Source organism: Tubulanus polymorphus, chromosome 11 (genome assembly GCF_964204645.1).
Source record: "Tubulanus polymorphus chromosome 11, tnTubPoly1.2, whole genome shotgun sequence".
Taxonomy (NCBI): domain Eukaryota; kingdom Metazoa; phylum Nemertea; class Palaeonemertea; order Tubulaniformes; family Tubulanidae; genus Tubulanus; species Tubulanus polymorphus.
Genome location: NC_134035.1, coordinates 12,023,623 through 12,045,145, shown reverse-complemented (window position 1 = coordinate 12,045,145; position 21,523 = coordinate 12,023,623). Strand labels below are relative to the sequence as shown.

The following is a 21,523-nucleotide window of genomic DNA, read 5'->3' as shown; positions in this document are numbered from 1 at the left end:
TCTAAAAGTACAAATCTACTCAATTTTCGTTGAATTAAGCCTCAAGAGAGCTTTTTGACATAATATCTACATCAAAACCGATAACCCTTTTAATTAACCAACTTTCGCCGTTTCGGAATAAGCACTGTTAAAGTTACAGTTTTAGACGCTACAGTCGGCACCCTATAGTCTCTTTCGTAGCACTCATATCCATTTCTTTCACCGCGAACTGAAGGTCGTTGCCCATAGTGTTTTGATTTTCAGATTTTTTAAATGTTTCCCCTCGTATAAGAATAGATGTAGTACTTAGAACATCAGAAACAGTGGTAAAATGGAAACCGGTCCAGCTGTTATCACTACAAAACAGCTCGCACAAAGTATTCGGTAAGATTCTTTGCCTAACAAGTTCCTCGTTTGAGGCCGAGGGAGTTTGTTTGTTCTTTTTACGTCACAACAGATCTGGAGGTGGATGGATGGTCAGAGACAGATTGGCCTTGTGTTGTTTCTTTCGTTGACACTCTTTTTATTTTGCTAATTTGGATTCGATTATGTGCATTTTATTCAGGATTTCCTTAACCGAAAATGGATTGTTTGACGAGAAACGAACGATTGGCAAATTTAATGACTGCGTCGACACGGTAGCAGTTCCGTGTATTCCGCCGATGAGGACAGATGGCGACACTTCATTACTCAAGCAAACCGGTATCAGTATCGAAGGAAAGCATTACGAAATAGTCAACGTTGAATTACCGGTTTCTAAACAATCAAGAAATAAGAACACGCTAAAACAATTAGAAACCGCCCTTCTTGAATTGATTTCATCAGTGACTACAATTATGTCAAATGGTAAAAATATCGAAAAAAGTAATGAAATTGATGTGGAAAAGCTGAAACGAGATGTACCGCGTAATTGGGAAGTTCGCGGTAATTTGGCTTTGATCGATGAGAAATATCTACAAGAAAGTATCTGGAAAGAGTTCGGCAAGTAACAATTGAATTCTATTCTTATAATGTCCAAGTAGTCGGTACCCCATTAAAACCTATCCCCTCTCATCAGCTTCGTAACAACCCAGGGAGCTAATCCTATCCTGGGAAAAACAAACTTGTCGAATAAAATCCTGTCTGCACTATTGTTTACACAAACATGAATAATTCAAAATTCCCCCAAGGTTGTGTACGCATCAGGAATGGATGGCTAAACCGAAATATTGAAATCAACATTCAATATCTTATAACAAAGAATTTATTTTCAGTTATAGTAAGTAAGCTGCTTGACGTTAAAAATGTTCATTTTGATAACAGGGCACACTTTAAAAAAATATTAGTTACTTTTGCTATACAAATTTGTATATCTATTACAAGCATGGAGTTTAAGATAAAAGTGCAAATTTTAAACTATTGATTTTTTCAATTATTGACATCCAATTACAGAAAGAATCAAAGTTTTACATTTCTGATTTAAAACGTTTTACATTTCTGATTTAAAACGAGGCTCATTATTCATCGATTAATCCGAACATTTATGAATGTGATAGAAATTATCTGTGAAAGCACCTAGATTTAGAAACACGGAAGTTTCGTCCAAGTTAAATATAAAAAAAATATAAAGCGTTCATGTATTATATAGAATAAAGTCCATGATAGATAGCTAATGGATTCCATTCGACGCCTCCTTCATTCCGTACCGTTTGAGATTTCTCTCTAAGCTCGAATCAAAATCTGGCGATCGATTGGAATCGGGCGTCGCCGGCGACCACAAGCGGCTCTACAAATCAACGCGAGGACTATCAGTACCAGAACTGTGCCTCCAGACGCTCCTAACACGATTTGATGACGCTTCATCCATCTCGATATCTTTCGTCCCGTTGTTTCGAGGTCGTGACTGAGTTTCGATTGGGAGTCGTCGCCTGTGATGTGATTGATCATCGATTTCACGTGCCATTTTGTGTCGTCGATCGCGTCTTCGACATCGTCTTTCATCTGGTTGAATTTCGATAGCGGGTTTTTGTCGTCGTTGAATAATTGCGCATTTACGACGCAAATGAACATCACTAAAACGACGGCGAAAACTTTGAATTCCATGTTGCTGTTGCAATGATAGACTCTGAATCGGGACGGATGAAGTTCTCACTCGTTGACTGATTACGTCGTATATACGGCGTATTGACGAATGCTTTTCACTACCTGGTAGCTTTGACCTACATATACTCCGGCGCGGCTCTACGGGAGCTACCTCTCTGACGACCAGTAACTGACGCACCTGGTAGCTTTGACCTACATATACTCCGGCGCGGCTCTACGGGAGCTACCTCTCTGACGACCAGTAACTGACCCAATAACCACATGGTTGCCGGGTCACTTGCATAATTTTAAATATCCATCACCTCCTGCGGCCCATTCTCGCTAGCCAGGGTTTGCCTTCGTTTTGCACTCTTTTTCAGAACATTGAATCTGAATTCTTTAAATACGATATTGAATATAATATGGAATGTTTGACGCTCAAGAATTCTTGCCGATATTTTACTGAGTTAGGACACACTTTTTGAGAGTGAAAGTGAAAGTAACTTTTGATAATTTTTGTCTTCAGACCGAAGGGCTAGGTTTAAATATGATTAAATGACAAGCGTGAAGCGTACTATGTTTTGGTTTGGTGCACTTTACGAATCAAAATAATTGTCATAGACCTCAACCCGCAATATATTTCTAGATGAATAAGTTTTAATTGAATTTATTTCATAGGGTGGCTCCGAAAGTATCCAGCTGTCCAGATCGCTACAGTCACGGAAATTGGGTGTTTCCGTTTTGCTAGCGGGCCGGCTTAAATGTCTGTGACGAAGTTTTTGGACGGAATACACGTGAACGCTTCTTAGATTGTTTTTGATGCATGAATTTTGTAGCCTACGAGTGGTTGTGTGAAATCCAAGAAAATCTTGTTCACTATCGAATAAACTTGAAGTTTCCGGATATAAATATTTCAGACCACCAGGCAAATGATGTCCTGAAAATCCCGAAAAATAGATCTATCAGCGTCCTAAGTGGAATGGTGGAAGTCTGAAATAATATTTGAAATGTGTATTGATATTTCTATTACTACAGGTGATGAATTGTGGAAGACAATTTGTAAAGTGTTGAACGTAACTAAAATCGCATTGAAATCAGTAGTAAGCACCGACGGGTTCAGAACGCCACAAGTTAAACTAGTTTACGGTGAAGATAGCTGGGTCCAACACACAGACAATCGTATTAAGTATAGCCTTTTATTTCTTTTTTTTTAAATCATTTGATCAATCTATGAAAGATATAGCGAAAATACTGGAACCTTCATAGAATGTGTGAATAGAACTTGTTTGACTAGACAGAATTAATCTAAGTTGTTTACACGGAACTACTGAGACGTGCGGTGTTGACTCACTGCCGGCAGAATCACTTCATAGATAAGATTTATTTTGTTTAAAAAAAAAAATTGAACTTCATAACCTCGATTCACCTTTCCGAAACATACACTTCCAGCTCTTGTTTGAAAATTGATGATTTCGTGAATAATCGTAATTTGTTTCATTTTGAAGTACAATGGTTCAATGTTGTTACAATAAACTTGAAAATCTGTTTGTTATAAGCTAGAATGAAAATGATGCCTTGTTTCTCCCTAATCGGCCGGGTCATTTTGTTAACTGCAATAAGATTTGTAATCAGTCCATTTCTATCACTGCCGGGTCTGTTATTGTAAGTTTGATCATGATTTTAAAGAAATCGGTGTACAGGGTAGATAGGTGGGTCAAGTTTTAAGCTCACCAGTAATCGGAAACGAGGTATCAAATTCTTTTAGCCTAACCGATAGTTCGTCAAGTATGAAATTATGAAAATCGTCCTATTTGGGATAAAAATTTGTGAAAATTAAAAATAAAAATAAAAATAAAAATAAAAGTTTGTGATCATCGATGAATCGTCATATCTGACGTCATGATCTCTAAAAAATTTCTATCAACGTAAAAACTCATTGAATTGAAACCCGATGATTCGAGCTGAAAATGCTTTGTTTTCTCTTGATTCAGGTACTGTTATGATGTGACAAAGTGTATGTTTAGTTCAGGGAATATCACTGAGAAACTAAGAGTCTCGTCTTTCCCGTGTTCCGGAGAAACTGTCGTCGATCTTTACGCCGGTAAAAATATTTCCATTGATTTATAGCGAAGTTGTAACAGTTACCGGTAGTTGTTGTCGGCATTAACAATAAACTAGTAGTTGTCCCGACAGTAATACAATAAACCTAACCACGATTGGTAGAACACTATATCCGTGTTGACGCGATGAGGAGAGAATCCCACAATGATAATAAAAAGTCCGAAAAAGAAACTTCGAGATAGTAGTTTATTTCAATGTTTCGACTATATCCTAATAGTCATCTTCAGTAGTATCTCATTATTCCTGAAGATGACTATTAGGATATAGTCGAAACGTTGAAATAAACTACTATCTCGAAGTTTCTTTTTCGGACATTTTATTATCATTGTGGGATTCTCTCCTCAATAAACCTAACAAAACAACCATAGATCTAAGCCGAGAAAATTGTCCACTTTATTTCTATTACTGAATACAAATATTACATAAAGAAATGTGATTTGTGTAGCTTCTTACTACTGTCCCATTAGAATGACTGAAACACTGACGTCTAAGTGATTTCAATTTTGAAAGGATCAAATCTTTGAATCTGTGTATATGATAATAATAATAATGATAAGAATGAATTTTGTCATTTATTCGAAAATCATACAAGTTTTCGATAGAACGATGACCACACTCTAACGTGGTGAACGGATAATAAGATAAAATCCCACTATTTACAGATTAAAAGAATTTAAAAACCAGAATTTATTTATTAAATCTAAAATATTTAAAAGACACGACGTTTCGATCTCACCCTAGAGATCATCGTCAGGTGTGAGAAATAGACTTAAAACAGGGGTATATATACAGAGGAGGACAGGTTAATTGAGTAAATTGGTGAGTGAGTAAATAATTAGTGTTTGGCAAGGCATGAAGTAATATACTTAGAAAGAAGGGAATTATGCGGAGAAAAGCCATTATTTAATTTGGTACTAATAAGTGATATACAAGTGACATACAAGTTTTCGTTATATCCATAGATAATTTATAGGCCCTATTACATACATACATGACAGCAAAAATACATAAAGAGTCCTCTTGATGTATTTTTGATGACAGGGATTATGGAAAGCCATTATCGGCGGTGAGGAGAGTATCCCACAATGATAATAAAAAGTCCGAAAATGAAACTTCGAGATAGTAGTTTATTTCAACGTTTCGACTATATCCTAATAGTCATCTTCAGGAATAATGAATTCTTATTCCTGAAGATGACTATTAGGATATAGTCGAAACGTTGAAATAAACTACTATCTCAAAGTTTCATTTTCGGACTTTTTATTATCATTGTGGAATACTCTCCTCATCGCGTCAACACGGATATTGTGTTCTACCTATCGTGATTATCGGCGGTGTACCCAATGAGAAAACTATACACCCCACAGAGGAACAATAAAAAAGAATTTTGATAATTAGACAAATGAAATGGAAAGTGAAAGGAGGACAGGAATGAATGATATGATTGTATTTTAGAGCAAACTGTCAGCGAAGTAGATATTGATACAACGTCGAATAGCATTTGAACATCATTTAACTTTTATTTTGCAGGTATTGGTTATTTCACGTTGCCCTATCTAGTTCACGCCGGTGCTAGTTTCGTTCACGCTTGTGAATGGAATCCCGATGCTGTCGCTGCCCTGAAGAGAAATCTGACTTTGAATAAAGTCGCGAATCGTTGTCAGATTCACGAAGGCGACAACCGAACGGTAAGCTCTTCCCCCTGAAAATCAGGGTGGCCATTGACCTGCAAAACTCGGGCAATCAGAAAGGTCAGGGGGGAATTCTAGGAATTTCACTAATTTTGCCAAAAACCTAGAAAACTATTTATTATTTGGATGATGCTATTGACTATGTGTTCTTGATCAATACATCTAATGAAAAATGAATGAATCGTAACATTTTAAACCTAGGAATATCTCTGATTGACTCAGAGAATTTTGTGTTATAACATGGAAAAATCAGGGAAAACTCATGGGATTTGTGTAAATGGATGGAAAGTGGACATACCGAAAATTGAATTCTCCATTTCCAAATGGTTCTGATCGTTTTCTGATGAATTTTACAGATCGATTTGATCGATATAGCCGATCGCGTTAATCTAGGATTGATACCGAGTTCGGAAGATGGTTGGCCGGTCGCTTGTCGCTTGTTAAAAAGAAAATCCGGAGGAATTCTTCACGTTCATCAGAACGTCGCGTCTAAACCTTCTAACCACGATTCTGAATTAGATACCGAACAAAAAATATCTAAATCCGACGATAAGAAATCAGAGGTTTCTCGAATATGGACTCAGTGGGCGTTACGAACAGCATCTGTGATTAAACATATGTTAGAATCGCTACATAAAACCGAATGGAACACAAACGTTTTACACATAGAGCATGTGAAATCATACGCTCCACATGTTGATCATTTAGTTTTAGATTTAGAATGTCGCCCAACGTGATACAGTAATATAACGTTACCGGGTAATAATGATAATCTATTTTCCTTATACAGTGCACTCCTACAGATTGTGATCGGCGCGCTTTACAATTATAATAATTAACATTTAAACATATTGAGCTGATTAAATAGTAATTTAAAATACTTGGATCCAGTTCCACAGTAATGAGTTAGAGTTAACTCAGAGTTAGAATCAGTTCATTTTCAATGTTTGAACTCCAGAGTCAAATCTTAACTCGCAACTGTGGAACTGGATGTTGAAGAATGAATATTAAGCTAGACAGGTGACTAAGATTAATTGAATAAATGTTCTTGAAAAATTATGTTTTAAATTCTTCTTAAAACATTGAACTGATGGACTTTGTCTAATAAGGACAGTGGACAAACTTATCTTGAGATAATTGCTCGTATGTCACTGATCTCGAAGGACCAATAAATTCTTTCAAAGGTACACACGAATTTCGGGGGCATCTGGAGAGACGATTGGTTGTTATCATAATGAATTGGAGTGAGATTGTAATATTTTTTCTGGGGCCTGAGGTAAACAGAGTGTAAGCTGTAGCAATTCTGTATTTATTAGGTATGAATAAATAAAAACTACTGTTTTATTGTAGATCATTTTGTTTTTATGTTTCTGCTGATAATGGGATATTTATTTGCTCTCACTCTCTCTCTCTCTATATATATATATGTATGTACAGAGATATGGAAATATGTGTCAAGTGAATATGAACTACTATCATCGAATATGACAATCAGTAAATGTAAATATCTCTCCCTAAACTTGGAACAGATAGAAGTACCTTCGCATTCCAGATCACACCCATTGTTGAATGAGGGCTGAAGAATTTGGCATAGTTGTAAGAGACAACCCTCTTGACGATAACTCACTCCACCAACAGCATATTGTGGGGGAAGTTGAGCCACAGAATGTCTACTACCTAGAACTCTGTCCCGAGAACTAAATCACCGGATCACTCGGCGCTGGTTGTAAGGAGTCTAGGGCTACAATGCTCTATCCTGGGACACCCAATCCTTACTGATCACCATACTGGCTATAAGATTCTATTCTGACCCCCAGTAGTCCTCCGATGATTACTTCACTTGTAGAGATCTACGACAGGGCTAGTGCTAAAGCCTGGGCACTAGTGTATGTGCAGCCATTCCCGCCAAACAGACGCTCAAGTCTTCATCATGTGAAGGATAAAACCTATAACGTGAAGTATAATGTAGTAACGTGAAGGATAAATTACAGAACCTGGAATCCAAATACTCGAACATGAAGTGAAAACAAAAGATTTATATCTTGAAAATAGGAGCTATATACTTTATTATCAAATATTAGACAGTATTAGCATTAATATAATCATTATACTCGTATATATTGCTGTTCAGACTTTCAATAAACAGGGTATCGCAAAACGGGGAATGTTTCTTAATACAACCTGGTACGTACAAAACTGGCAGGATTACTGTTTATTAATTAATCAAATATATATTCATAATTCTTGTGTATATAGAACGCGATAAAATAATAATGAAGCCAAAATTCTAATTATTAACTTTGATGCGTACAACTTTAACGGGCTATTTCAGCCATAAGCGGTTAAGCATCCCTTGGATATTCTCAAATTGCTCGTCATCACTGACAAAGACCATTAACAATGATTTGTACACATTATTTACCCAATGGGGGACGGAAATAATGAATGAAATTAATTCAACCATATTTATGTACATCAGCCCGGAATGGATGGATGGAAGATGAGGACAGCAAAAACAATATTCCCAATATAAATACAACTCATAAAAGTTTTTTAACTACGAATTGAGTTTTTGATATCTATGAATCAAAATATACATCGTCAGAAGTTGATGGGTGACTTTTAACGATAATCTAATTAAATCATGTTGGCAGGGTTAACTCACGAAATAACATCTAATTTTAAAACTGTTTGTCTCTGCTATCTCAACACAATTTAACAAGTATTCACGTTTGATTTCACTCAGGTCGAACGGTCATAATACGAATATAATGTCAACATATGTAATCGTTATCATTGCAAACAAATAAAACCAGTTTAATTAATGGTCAATTACTATCAATGGGATTAGAGCCAGCAGTGAATAAAATCACTACCAGCTCAACGGTTCAAAGGTGAATCTTTTTTCCGAGTACAGAGATATCAATGCCAGGTTGAAAATGGTACCACAGTTTTGGAGACGCTTTTTGCACACTTTTTCAGAAATTCCTCCAAGAAAATCTATAGTACCACAATCAAAACCAATACAAAGTTTAAGTAATTGGTTGAGGTCGAATTTTCTACTATATTGAATACGCTATCACAAAAACTCATATTTTCATCGCGCGAATCGTTACATTGTTCCATCGTTTCGCGTTCTTTCCGCCGTCAGAAAAAAAAAGTAAAACCACTCAGCTAAAGCGTTTCTGTCGTCGGTCCTGGATAACAAACAATACGACGTCAGTCTGTTGTGAATTCTAATGAAATATTCAAGTAGAGCGCTTGCATTGACTTTAGTGAAGTAAACGTGTTAATTACGGAACAGCCAGACAGAAATAGGTGACAGCTGTTTCGTTTCAGTACAATGTACATGTATTGCGATGACAAAATACGGAATAATAAACTGCCATTGCTATCGATACGTATTGTACATGTATATGTACATGTTAACACGTCCACGATCTAAAATTGAATTCAGAATGAGTGACGATCGCAACGTGAAACCAGATATTTTCACTGATTTTTCTCTGACATTTTGGTAGCACCGAGACCCGCAACTTTGCTTAACAGTAGATTTTTAGGTGAACTTAGTGTGACAGCCTAGAGTACAGGCGTCGCAATAGTTAGTGGACCTCCTGTTGGTAACCTTGAGACCACAGCCATTGCAATGGATTCTTGGTGAATCTCCTGTGGGAATCCAGAGGCCACAACAAACACAACAGATTCTCGGTAAATCTCCCGAGGGAATCTAGAGGCCACAGCCATCGAGACAGATTTATGGTGAATCTCCTATATATTAGAATTTAGAGGCCACAATCATCACAACAGATTCTTGGTGAATCACCAGTAGAAATCTAGAGGCCACAGCCAACAAGAGATTATCAGCATAATGGATAGACCTCGTATATTACATGAATAATTGAATTGAGTGACACATAAAAAATACTTCAATCGATCAAAGAAAAAAATCATATTCTAAATCACTGCTCAATCATTCTGAATCCAATCACGACTAATTGCATCGAATCTGAATCAATAAACTACTTCAATAAACCTCGAGTTCATAACAAATATTTCATTAGTAACAAGAGCTGAAGCACGTTTTCATTAAACGGTATACATGTCGAAATCCAGAGTCCAATATCTACAAACTCAGGGTGTGATCTAAGGAATGAAAGCCACTTGCCCCGGGGCAAGCATATCTGAAATTTTGATTGCCCCCTCAAAAAGCTACTTGCCCTACACAGGCAGTCCAATTGGTGGCACTATCATCCGTTGTATAGAGTGGGAAAAATAGCTTTGTGACATAAAATTGCACTAGCTCGGTGGACAAGTGATAATGATAACCTACTTGCGCTGATGAGAATATACTTGTCCCAGGCAATCGGACAAGTGCTTAGATCGGACCCTGAAACTGCGATATAGCGAAACCCGTGCTGAAGTTTATCTACATATATCGTATAAACTGATTGTACGACGACATCATGGAAAATATACACAACTCACTTCCACAGTTGCCAGTTGAAATTTGGCTCCGAAAACAAACTAATTTCAATGCAGAAACTCACAACTGTAGAACTGAATCCGGCGTAACAAAAATCTCAAAACAAAAAATCAACATACGTCCACAATGATAAGTAACAGCCCTTTACCCAGTGTTATTCCAACAATCAATATCGCAATAAATTGAACAGTTATTGAAATAAAAAGAACAGTAGTTCATATACAAACATACGCATAATCGGTTAAACAATGATTAACAATATAACAAACACTCTTTTGTTGTTGTTGGAATCAGTGTTTGTACCATTTCGACACAATATTTCAAATAATACAATTTTATATATATATACACATGATTTTACTAATTTATTTAGTTCATCAGAGTGTTTTAGGTGTCTGGAATGTATTCAGTTTCAATGGTTCTATTTCTATCAGTCCAAAACCTCCATGAAACCAGACAAGCCCCAGTTTGCGCGCTCAATCAATTTAACTAGCAAGTCGTTTAGAATATCGTCAATGACGTATCGTAATTTGGTACCTGAACATTTTTTCTTGAAATATTCTCAAGAGCCCGGATATCGCCGTAATGGGGTACGACTGCCTATGACAGCCATCGCTAGCACTTGTGGTTCTTATGTACTTATACAAAACGCCCCATAGATAAAAAATCTGGAAAATTACCCGATATTAACAAGTGTACAGGAGCAGGAAATGGAATACATTCACGCACACAACTGCTAAATTGAACTTGTTAATTACAAAACCACATTAAAGATATATATATATTCTATACCCCTGTAATGCTTGTCATAGTGCAGTGTTCTCCACAACAGGTTTTAGGGGGTGGTCGGAGTGGAAGTATCAATATCAAATTTTCTTATTTCATAACAGAAAGATTCCCATAAGTAAACTGCGTAAATGGATCCTTGGCACAGGATTTTTTTTTATAAATGAAAGTGACAGTTGTTTTGGACGGAGTTGAGAAATTTCTCGCTAATGGGACGCGCGTCATATCGAAATTCAAACCAATGCTCCTCTCAATAAAAACAGAAGTAATACTTGAAAAAAGAGAGAGAGGGAGAGGGTGTGTTAGGAATGTTTGAAGTTGCCGACATTTTGCTGTTTATCGCATGATTTATAGATATACTGATAAAGACATATATAAGTATAAGTATATATGTTATATATGATAATTTTGACAATCTGTACATAAAATATAATGTTTAACGTATAATGGTTTCAAATATAACAGTAACTGTTTTGTAAGTAGTTCAATTTTGATGACGAAATTTTGATAAGAAGAATTATTAATTTTCGGGTTGGATTTTTGCATCAGGGGCCAGTTCCATAGTTGAGACTTGTAGTGAATCTTAAGACTGATCTTAAGTTGTTACATTTGCGTTTAAGAACTAAGATGGTCTTAGACTGGTCTTAAGTCTAAGGCATGCCTATATGGAACCAGCCAAAGAAGCCAGTTCTTAAACCACACATTGAGTTTCGTTCGACCGTATCATTAAATAACTATTGAAGAAATCATGTTTCTAAGAAATCAAATTCAGTCAAATTTCAATACGACTACGAACTGCGGATCTGGCTTCATTCATTTGATATCGATATTTTGATTTGACAGCGATGCAGCTGCAGTAGACACAGTACACATGACTCCACAGTTTATAAAAATATACAACAGCCCTCAATACCGGTAATAATAATAATCAATGACTGATAGAAAATAACAGGTTCCAGTTCCACAGTTCTCGATGTATTCAGTTCTATTTTATTCGAAATTGGTTGAATTTCAGTTATTTACTCATCCCCCACTCCCAAAACGACTTATTTGAAAAACGATCCGTGGAACTGGGACCGGCGCGATACATCGCTCGATCGTAATTCATTACTGCGCCTCAAGAGGGCGCTGCGATGTGCGTTTTACAAATGATCGAACATATCTTTTTTCTCTTTGAAATTCGCCGCTCGGTGCCGAGCGTCGCCTTTGCGGTGCGCCCTCAAATATTCCTGATATTCCTTGGCGCTCATGCTCAACATGTCCACGTTGCCGTTGGTTTTCGCTTGGTTTTCGTTATTGACAATAGATGGCGGCGTTGACTCGACGACGGTCGTGGTCGTAGTTTGAACGATGACGGTCGATTCCGGTTGTTTGGTTTCTGGTTCGGGAGTCGGCACTCGTGGCTCTTCCTCGTCCTGCAAATTACCGAATCATTGAAATTAATCATCGACAAGTACGGCTATACAGCTATCAAAAAGTCAGCCAAAATTGACCGATGAGCATTGAGAATGAAGCGGAGTTTGTTTTCATTGCCAGCCAATCAGAAACTGTACCATTCAGGTCACTAGAGTGCAAATATCAAAAGGTGATTAAGAATGATCAGCTACAAGATAACTTAATGAATTTGGCAATGAACTTTGAAAGCATATCTCTTGCAATGATAGCAGAACCGGAACTATGAGATGTCTCTAAGGTGAGATATCTCATAGTAGCAATGATGGCAGAACTGAAACTATGAGATATCTCATAGTAGCAATGATGGCAGAACTGAAACTATGAGATATCTCATAGTGGCAATGATGGCTGAACTGAAACTATGAGATATCTCATAGTAGCAATGATGGCAGAACTGAAAATATGAGATATCTCATAGTGGCAATGATGGCTGAACTGAAACTATGAGATATCTCATAGTGGCAATGATAGCGGAACCGGAACTATGAGACATTTCATAGTGGCAATGATGGCTGAACTGAAACTATGAGATATCTCATACTGGCAATGATGGCTGAACTGAAACTATGAGATATCTCATAGTGGCAATGATAGCGGAACCCGAACTATGAGATATTTCATAGTGGCAATGATGGCTGAACCGGAACTATGAGATATCTCATAGTGGCAATGATAGCGGAACCGGAACTATGAGATATTTCATAGTTGCAATGATGGCTGAACCGGAACTATGAGATATCTCATAGTGGCAATGATAGCGGAACCGGAACTATGAGATATTTCATAGTGGCAATGATGGCTGAACTGAAACTATGAGATATCTCATAGTGGCAATGATAGCGGAACCCGAACTATGAGATATTTCATAGTGGCAATGATGGCTGAACCGGAACTATGAGATATCTCATAGTGGCAATGATAGCGGAACCGGAACTATGAGATATTTCATAGTTGCAATGATGGCTGAACCGGAACTATGAGATATCTCATAGTGGCAATGATAGCGGAACCGGAACTATGAGATATTTCATAGTGGCAATGATGGCTGAACTGAAACTTAGTCGACAGGGAATGTAAACAACTAATTCAGACATAAGTCTTATTTAGCGATTATTGTTGAACTGATGGTTGTCAATAACCTGACAACAAAACGAGCCGCACTTATCGTTTAAAAGGATTAACCAAGATTATGATTAACTTTAATAGTGTAATACTCAGCCAATAAAACCAGCTTACAATCTTTTGTATGAAGGATTCGTATAATAATGAATTGAATATTGTGTCTTTACCAACAACAGAATAAGTTTTTTCACTTTCACCAGTTCTACAAATATCTAACTCGTCACTGGATGAGTTGGTAGAGGACCATGTTAACCAGTAAATGTGAATACCACTAGGAGGAGAACTAGATTGAATTAGAAATACCAGCCCTTGTTCACGTGACAAACCTAATATGCACCCAGTAGTGAAAGCTCATGATTCTAATAAACCCACACAGCAGTAGACCTGTCTTAACGTTAATTAACTGATGTTCTGAGTGAATGTAGAAAGAATCCCACAATTATAACGAAAAAGTCCGAAAATGTAACTTTGAGATAGTAGTTTATTTCAACGTTTCGACTATATCCTAATAGTCATCTTCAGGAATACTGTATCCCTTGAGCTAGTGTAGTTTATTTCAACGTTTCGACTATTTACTAATAGTCATCTTCAGGAATACTGTATTCCTTGAGCTAGTGTAGTTTATTTCAACGTTTCGACTATTTACTAATAGTCATCTTCAGGAATACTGTATTCCTTGAGCTAGTGCAGTTCATTCAACGTTTCGACTATATCCTAATAGTCATCTTCAGGAATACTGTATCCCTTGAGCTAGTGTAGTTTATTTCAACGTTTCGACTATATCCTAATAGTCATCTTCAGGAATACTGTATTCCTTCAGCTAGTGTAGTTTATTTCAACGTTTCGACTATATCCTAATAGTCATCTTCAGGAATACTGTATTCCTTGAGCTAGTGTAGTTTATTCAACGTTTCGACTATTTACTAATAGTCATCTTCAGGAATACTGTATTCCTTGAGCTAGTGCAGTTCATTCAACGTTTCGACTATATCCTAATAGTCATCTTCAGGAATACTGTATCCCTTGAGCTAGTGTAGTTTATTTCAACGTTTCGACTATTTACTAATAGTCATCTTCAGGAATACTGTATTCCTTGAGCTAGTGTAGTTTATTTCAACGTTTCGACTATATCCTAATAGTCATCTTCAGGAATACTGTATTCCTTGAGCTAGCGCAGTTAATTCAACGTTTCAACTATATCCTAATAGTCATCTTCAGGAATAATGAAATAGTCGAAACGTTGAAATAAACTACTATCTCGAAGTAACATTTTCGGACTTTTTCGTTATAATTGTGGGATTCTCTCTACATCGCCCCGTCAACACGGATATAGTGTTTTATCAATCGTGTTCTGAGTGAATGTCTTCAATTACCTTTTTAGTAACAGTGGTCGCGACTACAACAGATTCAGTGACTTCATTGTTGACGTGTTCATAAGCCGGTGGAGGGGGTGTAGGTTCGCGTTCAGGTGGCGCCACTGATTCCACAACCTCCGTTGATTCACTAACAATATCAGCCTCGCCGTTCAACAACTCGTCGCTTCCTGAAAACAGACGTTAAAAAATACAGCATTGAATGGAGCTGGGAGACTGGTCTAAATGAGTCGTAAACTCTGCGCCTTATTCGGTAGCTTTGGGACAGCTAGTATCTCGTGAATATTGGACGAGAATCAAGGATAGAATAGAGGTGGATCCAGGGGCACTTATGAGACTTGTAAGAGTCCATAAAAATTTGGCCCATTATATTTTGTCGACGAAGATAACTAGTACATTTCAATTGCCCTTAGATGTGACAAGTTCTTCAAAATTAGCCCCTCAGTATGGTACACCTAATAGTGCCTTATGGCATATCAAAGTGCCCCTTTCGGATGCGACAAATGCTTCATAATTTGCCTCTGGATCTGCCCTTGTAGAAGGTTTTTCTAACTGGTACCGACTAAGGCCCAGTCTAAATGTTGTACGTCCAATAACAAATGTACAAGTATCAATGTTTTTGGTCTGATACTACTTGTTTTAAACATTCGTTCTCAATGACCTTCAAATAAGTGAACAAGGAATCGGTTTTACTCTTTTAGCAGTCACTGCTATAAAGGCTTTAGTTAATAAATCAGGGATCATTAGTGATTAGTGAGTCTCCACCCAAATTAGTTTATATCTGACATTAATCAAAGCTAATTATAGAATTGTGGACGCCATAAAACTACTACTTCTACTGTGCTATATAAACTACTAACCACCATTAGAGGGAATTAAATCACAGTTTATTTACTATTCGTTCATTCTATATTTGTTGAGAAGTGATTCGTAAAATCAATGATCGGCATAAATCAGAATACGACAACAAAAACCACTTGAATCGAGGTTGTAACAGTTTGCTGTTCGCTACTTCGGTAGTCTTACAAATTAAACACATTGTTCAAATAAATTCCACAAATGTGACAAATAGCTACAGACTTTTGCTCAAGCGAAACTTATCGCCACTCAGTCCTTAATTCTGATGTAAGAATGAAATTATCGGACCATTAATAAAGTGCAGATGGGAGCGAGTTAAAAACTGAGCCACTTCTCAGACTTGAACTTGCTTTTATGACAGAGGAGGCTTCAAATTGGTGATATTACTTTACGAAGGCCTCTAGTACTCGTTACGATGCGTTAAGTAAGAATCTGGGGTCAGTTGCTCAAAAGTTGGTTATATCCGGTGGATAGTAACAATGTTTAATTGTCACTACGTCATCTATTCCCTGGTTAACCAACATTTGAGTGACTGCAGCCCCTGCTGGCTTCGCTATTGCTGTAAAAACAACCCCCTGTTTCGCTCCCGGCAGGTGTGGTGGGTCTGTAAGGGACACTCAATCGAAAAATCAAACAAAATTTACCAGCCAAATAAATTAATAATGGGGACAATCCCTATTTTAAGATCAAAAACAAAACTCAAAATATAATATGAACCATGTTTTCTGCAATAAAAGGCATTCAACGATGATGAACGTTGCGTGACTGTTTCCAATCACCCGTGTGCAAGACGTGGTGTAGCGTGCTTAATTAATGTTATATAATAATAATTAAACAGGTAACAGTAGTATCTGAGGGAGGGGAGAGGGGAGACTGATACGGTTATTAATATTTCATATACCAGTATTGTCATTATCGACATTATCCTCGCCATCATCATATTCAGGTTTGACGGGTGATTCATCATCGTCATCAACTACTACTGCTTCTGTTAAATATACAATAACACTGTGTCCTGATACAGCACAACGCGAGCATCACTGGGGACAATCTCGTCACCCCTCCCCCGCCTGGCGGTTACAGGACCCCCGATCGATAACAGGACCCGGGTTAGAAAGTACGAGGGTCAAAAAAGTAGAATTCGACTCTAAAACTATAAGCAGATCTTTATTGTCGATGATAGAATGTTATTTGGTAACTAATAAATGCATTTATCATGATGATCAGGTACATCATCAACTACATAAACTTTGGATTAGAGATTTTAGAAAGTAAGTTCCATAATTGTAAGTTTAGTTCATATGCGAAGAACTCTTAAACCCAGAACTATATGGATATCATTGAAACCAATATCAAGTACAACAACTGCTATTTTTTTTCTTAATCCGACAACCCATCTCTAGAGTTTATTTGATACCTTCAAGGTGGAATAGCAGTTGTTTAAATTGATATTGTGGGTTTCTCTCGATGATAGTCACCAAGACTACTATCTACAACCAGGATTATGGAATCGGTTCCTTGTATGATATTAATTAATTCTGTTATTCTAAAACCTTAAACCGCAATGTAAATCATGTAGTTATTAGTTAGAAACATGCATGTACACTACAATAACGCTGTAATGACCACCTGAAACCTGAGAGAGAATTACAAATCAATCATTGTGTTACCAATTACGAAGTGCTTTCTCGCGAGGAACTGGCTTCATAGACTTGAGTAAAATCAATTAGTTCCTCTGTTATCAGATCCGATATTTAACAGCCAATGTTTTGAACCTGTTTGTTTTTTATCGTGACCTTACCACAGTAGGAACAAATAGAAACTGAAGTCTCTGAAACCGGGTTCCTCTCCTGTGCAGGTGTTCCTGTTAAAAACAGATGTTAAAGGGTTAATCGATGATAATTCTACTGATAAGTCTTAAATTCCTCTACCGTCCACTTCCACTTCCGCGTGTTTCACTTCCTCGACGACCGTTGTCGTGGTTATAACCGTAGTAACCGTAGTCGTTTCCTGGTCGTCGTTGTCGTCTTTGTCGTCGGCGACGTGATGCTGCGACTCGGTGACAGTCGTTACCGTTTTATCCTCATTAACGGCGATGACTATACATTCCGGCTCATCATCAACAATCGGCTCGGCTTCAATAACCTCCGATTCAGTTGCTACGACTACGGTTTCAATTTGTTCTTCCGGCTCGGATGAGATGTCCGCTTTTACTTCGACAGCTACCGCTGCAGCTACTATATTATCAGCTACTATATTATCAGCGTCAATATCTTGGCCTAAAGAAATCAACTCAGCATTGTAACAAAATAAATATAGAATGTACGTTATCAGGGCGACTATTCCCTGACATGCGCGTTGTTTTCCCTAACTTGACCTGTAAAGAATCCAGTCAATTAACACAGTCAAATACGTAAAACATAGATGGAAACTGTTTGATTTTACGCGCGAGCTAGCAATCTCAACAAATATCCCTGAATTTTAACTTTTTCACAAAAAAATTCCGACTATTCCGTGACTTCCAGGTAGGTGTGGCCAACTTGGTAATTTAAAGGCGGATGGAGGCCAACTCGCGACTTCTTGCAACTGGCTCCAAGCAGGCAGAGGTCCAATGTGATACGATAGTCAGTCTCTGTCAGTTGAAAGAGCTATGCAAGTCAATTGCGACTGGGAACAGAAAATAAAGGATAAGCGACTCATGGCGACTGGCATGGCTAGCAGTCACAAGGGCACACATTGAAAAAAAAAACAAACTTTCTGAAACTCATATAACTCTGAAAAAACTCTATAATAAACCAACAGTAAAAGAGGTCTGTCCATGGTTACTATTGACTGTCTATATTTGAATTGAAGAAAAACCCACAATAAGAAAGAAAAGCCGTTTAGAAAAGTTGAAAGCAATTGAGTCAATATATGTCAAACTACTCTCGGAGCTTTCTTTATGGTCTGCGTGGGTTTTTTCAGGTCCGACTTTCACAACCGTCGCATCTGGACCGATGATATAAAGTAAATCTCACCTAACTCAGGACTATTCACCCATCAAACGTGGACAGAAACTAAATCATTTTCTGATTTCCTCATATTTTTCCAATCAATGACTTCAACTTCATAGCCCCGGGACAAGGCCGAATTGTTTCAGGTCCCATCTTGTCGAACTTAGACGAGGTATGTTAAAAATCATACATGTTGTAATTATTGAAGACATAAGATGGTAAAGAAAAGGTCATTCTTCCATCAGCTCGGGGTACATCTGATCCATTCCAGCTAATTCTACGGGCTATGCTCTCATAGCTAGGGGCGGCACTATTTGCAAGAGAACATTTAGCCATTGAAGACTCAATATTTGGAGGAGTGGGGCCTAAAACGAATAAACAGAACGACGCTAGAAATTTGTAAACATATTCACTTGTTATCGTAGATAATAACTGCATACTTTATTGAATACTACTATATGAATGAGAGAGCGCCTCGCGATGTCGGAGATATTTCTTTAAATTATTCATTATAATGCCAGCAGCAATAAAAATATAACAGAGCGCATTCATACACAACAGCGTAGGTAGATTCCGGGAACTAATCATTATACAATATACTTATACTACGACACTTAGTGACTATGAACAGGACTTTAGTTTTCAATATGCGCAATCGATATCACGATTTAGTCACAACGCATTTCGAGCGTCTATAGACTGTGTTGTGTGTACCCTGTCAACATTCCACAGTCAACATTCCTACATTTTAGATATGCATACAATGCATTAGAAAATACTTTCACCGCGGAGAATAGAATATGCGCGCGACACGAGGGGCGGGTCAAATATCGACTAATAACTCAATAGTGTCGTATAAACTCACTGGCATTTTTACACGAGGGTGGTGTATATATATAGTATACGGATCTGTGACTAATATATACATGAACAAACACTAGTAACTAAACAATACCTGGACTTTCAACTAGTGTAAAGAATACTTCTCGGGGACTCGTTTCGACAAGGATAGGCCGATTCAGTAGTCGGCCTATCCTAAATCAAACAGACCTAACTGCTTAAATCTAAGATTTAGAACCAGTAGTTTATGACCAGTCTTGATTCTACAGGCAATCTAACAACTTAAGACTAGTTTTGGATTTAAGTCACAAATGAGTAAACTGTGTTCGAAACTTCCAAATAATTGAGATAAACCGTGAGTTAGAGTAAAAATTGGCCTACCCAAATCACGGACCCTTAAACTTATAATTTCAAGCTCATGGCGCAGATTGATTTTGTCAAACCTTGGAATTGACCCAGCAACAACTTGTAGCCAAGTGGTATTGACTTGACGTGCTTGTGAGGTTTGAGATGCCACATGCGCAGCTCTCTAGAGCTGATGTTGGCTCAGTTCTACAGCTGAACAATATTTGATGGCATATATTGAGTGGAGGAAACACATTGCATATTCCTGCGCAGACCTTCAGTTTATATGAACCCAATATCGGAAACCAGTGAAATAAAAAAAATTGCATCATAGAACTCGACATCTTATACCGCAGCCATATGAAACTGGATATATGAAGCCTTCCTCTCCTTTGTGAAGCCATATGAAAAGAGAGACAACAGTTCTGCTTCAAGAAGAGAAGAACATTGCAAATTATATATGCAGAAAAAAGGCTTCATAGACCAGGATGGTGAGGATAGATGAGCTTAGGCTCCTGGGCCAAACTTGGTTCTACAACTAATCTAACAACTTAAAGACCAATCTTTAGATTAAAATGGCCATCTTTCGAACCAATAACCTCATGACTGTGCACCTACTAGGTCTGGCTTCTGTTGCAGGGACAAGGCTTAGTTTTGGGACCAGTCCAAGACCATCTTAGTAAAATCAAATCTAGGAACTTGTAGCAGTAGAGTTTCATGAGGGAAGGGGGTGAAGGGTCTTGAGTCTAACTGCAGTTTAGGTGACCTTCTCACTATGCGGCCTAGCATTACGAGGGACTAGGGTTATGGTTAGGAACCATCAGGGACACCTTTGAAACTACAGTCGCTGCGGGTCTTACACACAGCTCCCCCTAGCTGTAAATAAACTAAATATAATGGAATCAAACTCATCATCGTGCATAGGACCTATCATCAATCTCTTACCTGGTCTTGGAATCGGCGTTTCGTGATATTCCACATTTGGCCACGTACTACTGACGGTCAAGCCTCGCACGTCGTAATATTTATCCGTTTCCACGTCGACTACCAACATTGATACTTGATCGCCGCATTTACGCACGCGGTCAACGACCTGAGAATGTGTTTCATTGCAGACGTTCGTGTTATTCACTTCGACGATTCGGTCGCCTTGTCTCAAACCGGCGTAGAAAGCCGGCGATTCGTCGTCGACTTTACCGATAAACTGACCGACTTTCTGTTTTTCGGCGTGTAAATTAAATCCGTAGCCGTTGAAATCCGGCCATTTTCGGAGTGTACACTGTCTCGGTCTGGGCGCATCAGCCGGTAATTCTACTTCGCTCATTTTCTTCGCCTGTAATTAGACAAATTGACGCTGTGTTTAATGGGTTTTGCTCGTTTCTGTTGCGACTTAACGCCTACCACTTCCTGGTTCAA

The 21,523-nt window shown here is 37.8% G+C and overlaps 2 protein-coding genes across 2 annotated transcripts; one reads left to right on the top strand and one right to left on the bottom strand.

The window, feature by feature from the left end:
• The first annotated feature begins 234 nt into the window (after window positions 1-234).
• Window positions 235-7,183, top strand: LOC141913121 (tRNA wybutosine-synthesizing protein 2 homolog). The gene is made up of 6 exons (XM_074804577.1): window positions 235-363; window positions 545-960; window positions 3,076-3,226; window positions 4,032-4,141; window positions 5,692-5,849; window positions 6,209-7,183. Exons 1-6 carry the CDS (start codon window positions 311-313, stop codon window positions 6,587-6,589), a joined length of 1,269 nt encoding a protein of 422 aa, XP_074660678.1. The 5' UTR covers window positions 235-310; the 3' UTR covers window positions 6,590-7,183.
• A 717-nt stretch (window positions 7,184-7,900) lies between these two features.
• LOC141912437 (uncharacterized) lies at window positions 7,901-21,523 on the bottom strand. Its single transcript, XM_074803638.1, has 4 exons — window positions 21,053-21,523; window positions 17,861-18,208; window positions 15,072-15,241; window positions 7,901-12,536 (listed from the first exon to the last, which is right to left on the bottom strand). Exons 1-4 carry the CDS (start codon window positions 21,429-21,431, stop codon window positions 12,264-12,266), a joined length of 1,170 nt encoding a protein of 389 aa, XP_074659739.1. The 5' UTR covers window positions 21,432-21,523; the 3' UTR covers window positions 7,901-12,263.

Coding starts and splice junctions, on each gene's coding strand:
- LOC141912437 (XM_074803638.1), bottom strand. CDS start 21,431: ATGAGCGAAGTAGAATTACCGGCTGATGCGCCCAGACCGAGACAGTGT. Junction 15,242..17,860: donor CGCGGAAGTGGAAGTGGACG/GTAGAGGAATTT, acceptor GTCTGTTTTCAG/GAAGCGACGAGTTGTTGAAC. Junction 12,537..15,071: donor CGACCACTGTTACTAAAAAG/GTAATTGAAGAC, acceptor GGTAATTTGCAG/GACGAGGAAGAGCCACGAGT.
- LOC141913121 (XM_074804577.1), top strand. CDS start 311: ATGGAAACCGGTCCAGCTGTTATCACTACAAAACAGCTCGCACAAAGT. Junction 961..3,075: donor AAGTATCTGGAAAGAGTTCG/GCAAGTAACAAT, acceptor CTATTACTACAG/GTGATGAATTGTGGAAGACA. Junction 5,850..6,208: donor ACGAAGGCGACAACCGAACG/GTAAGCTCTTCC, acceptor TGAATTTTACAG/ATCGATTTGATCGATATAGC.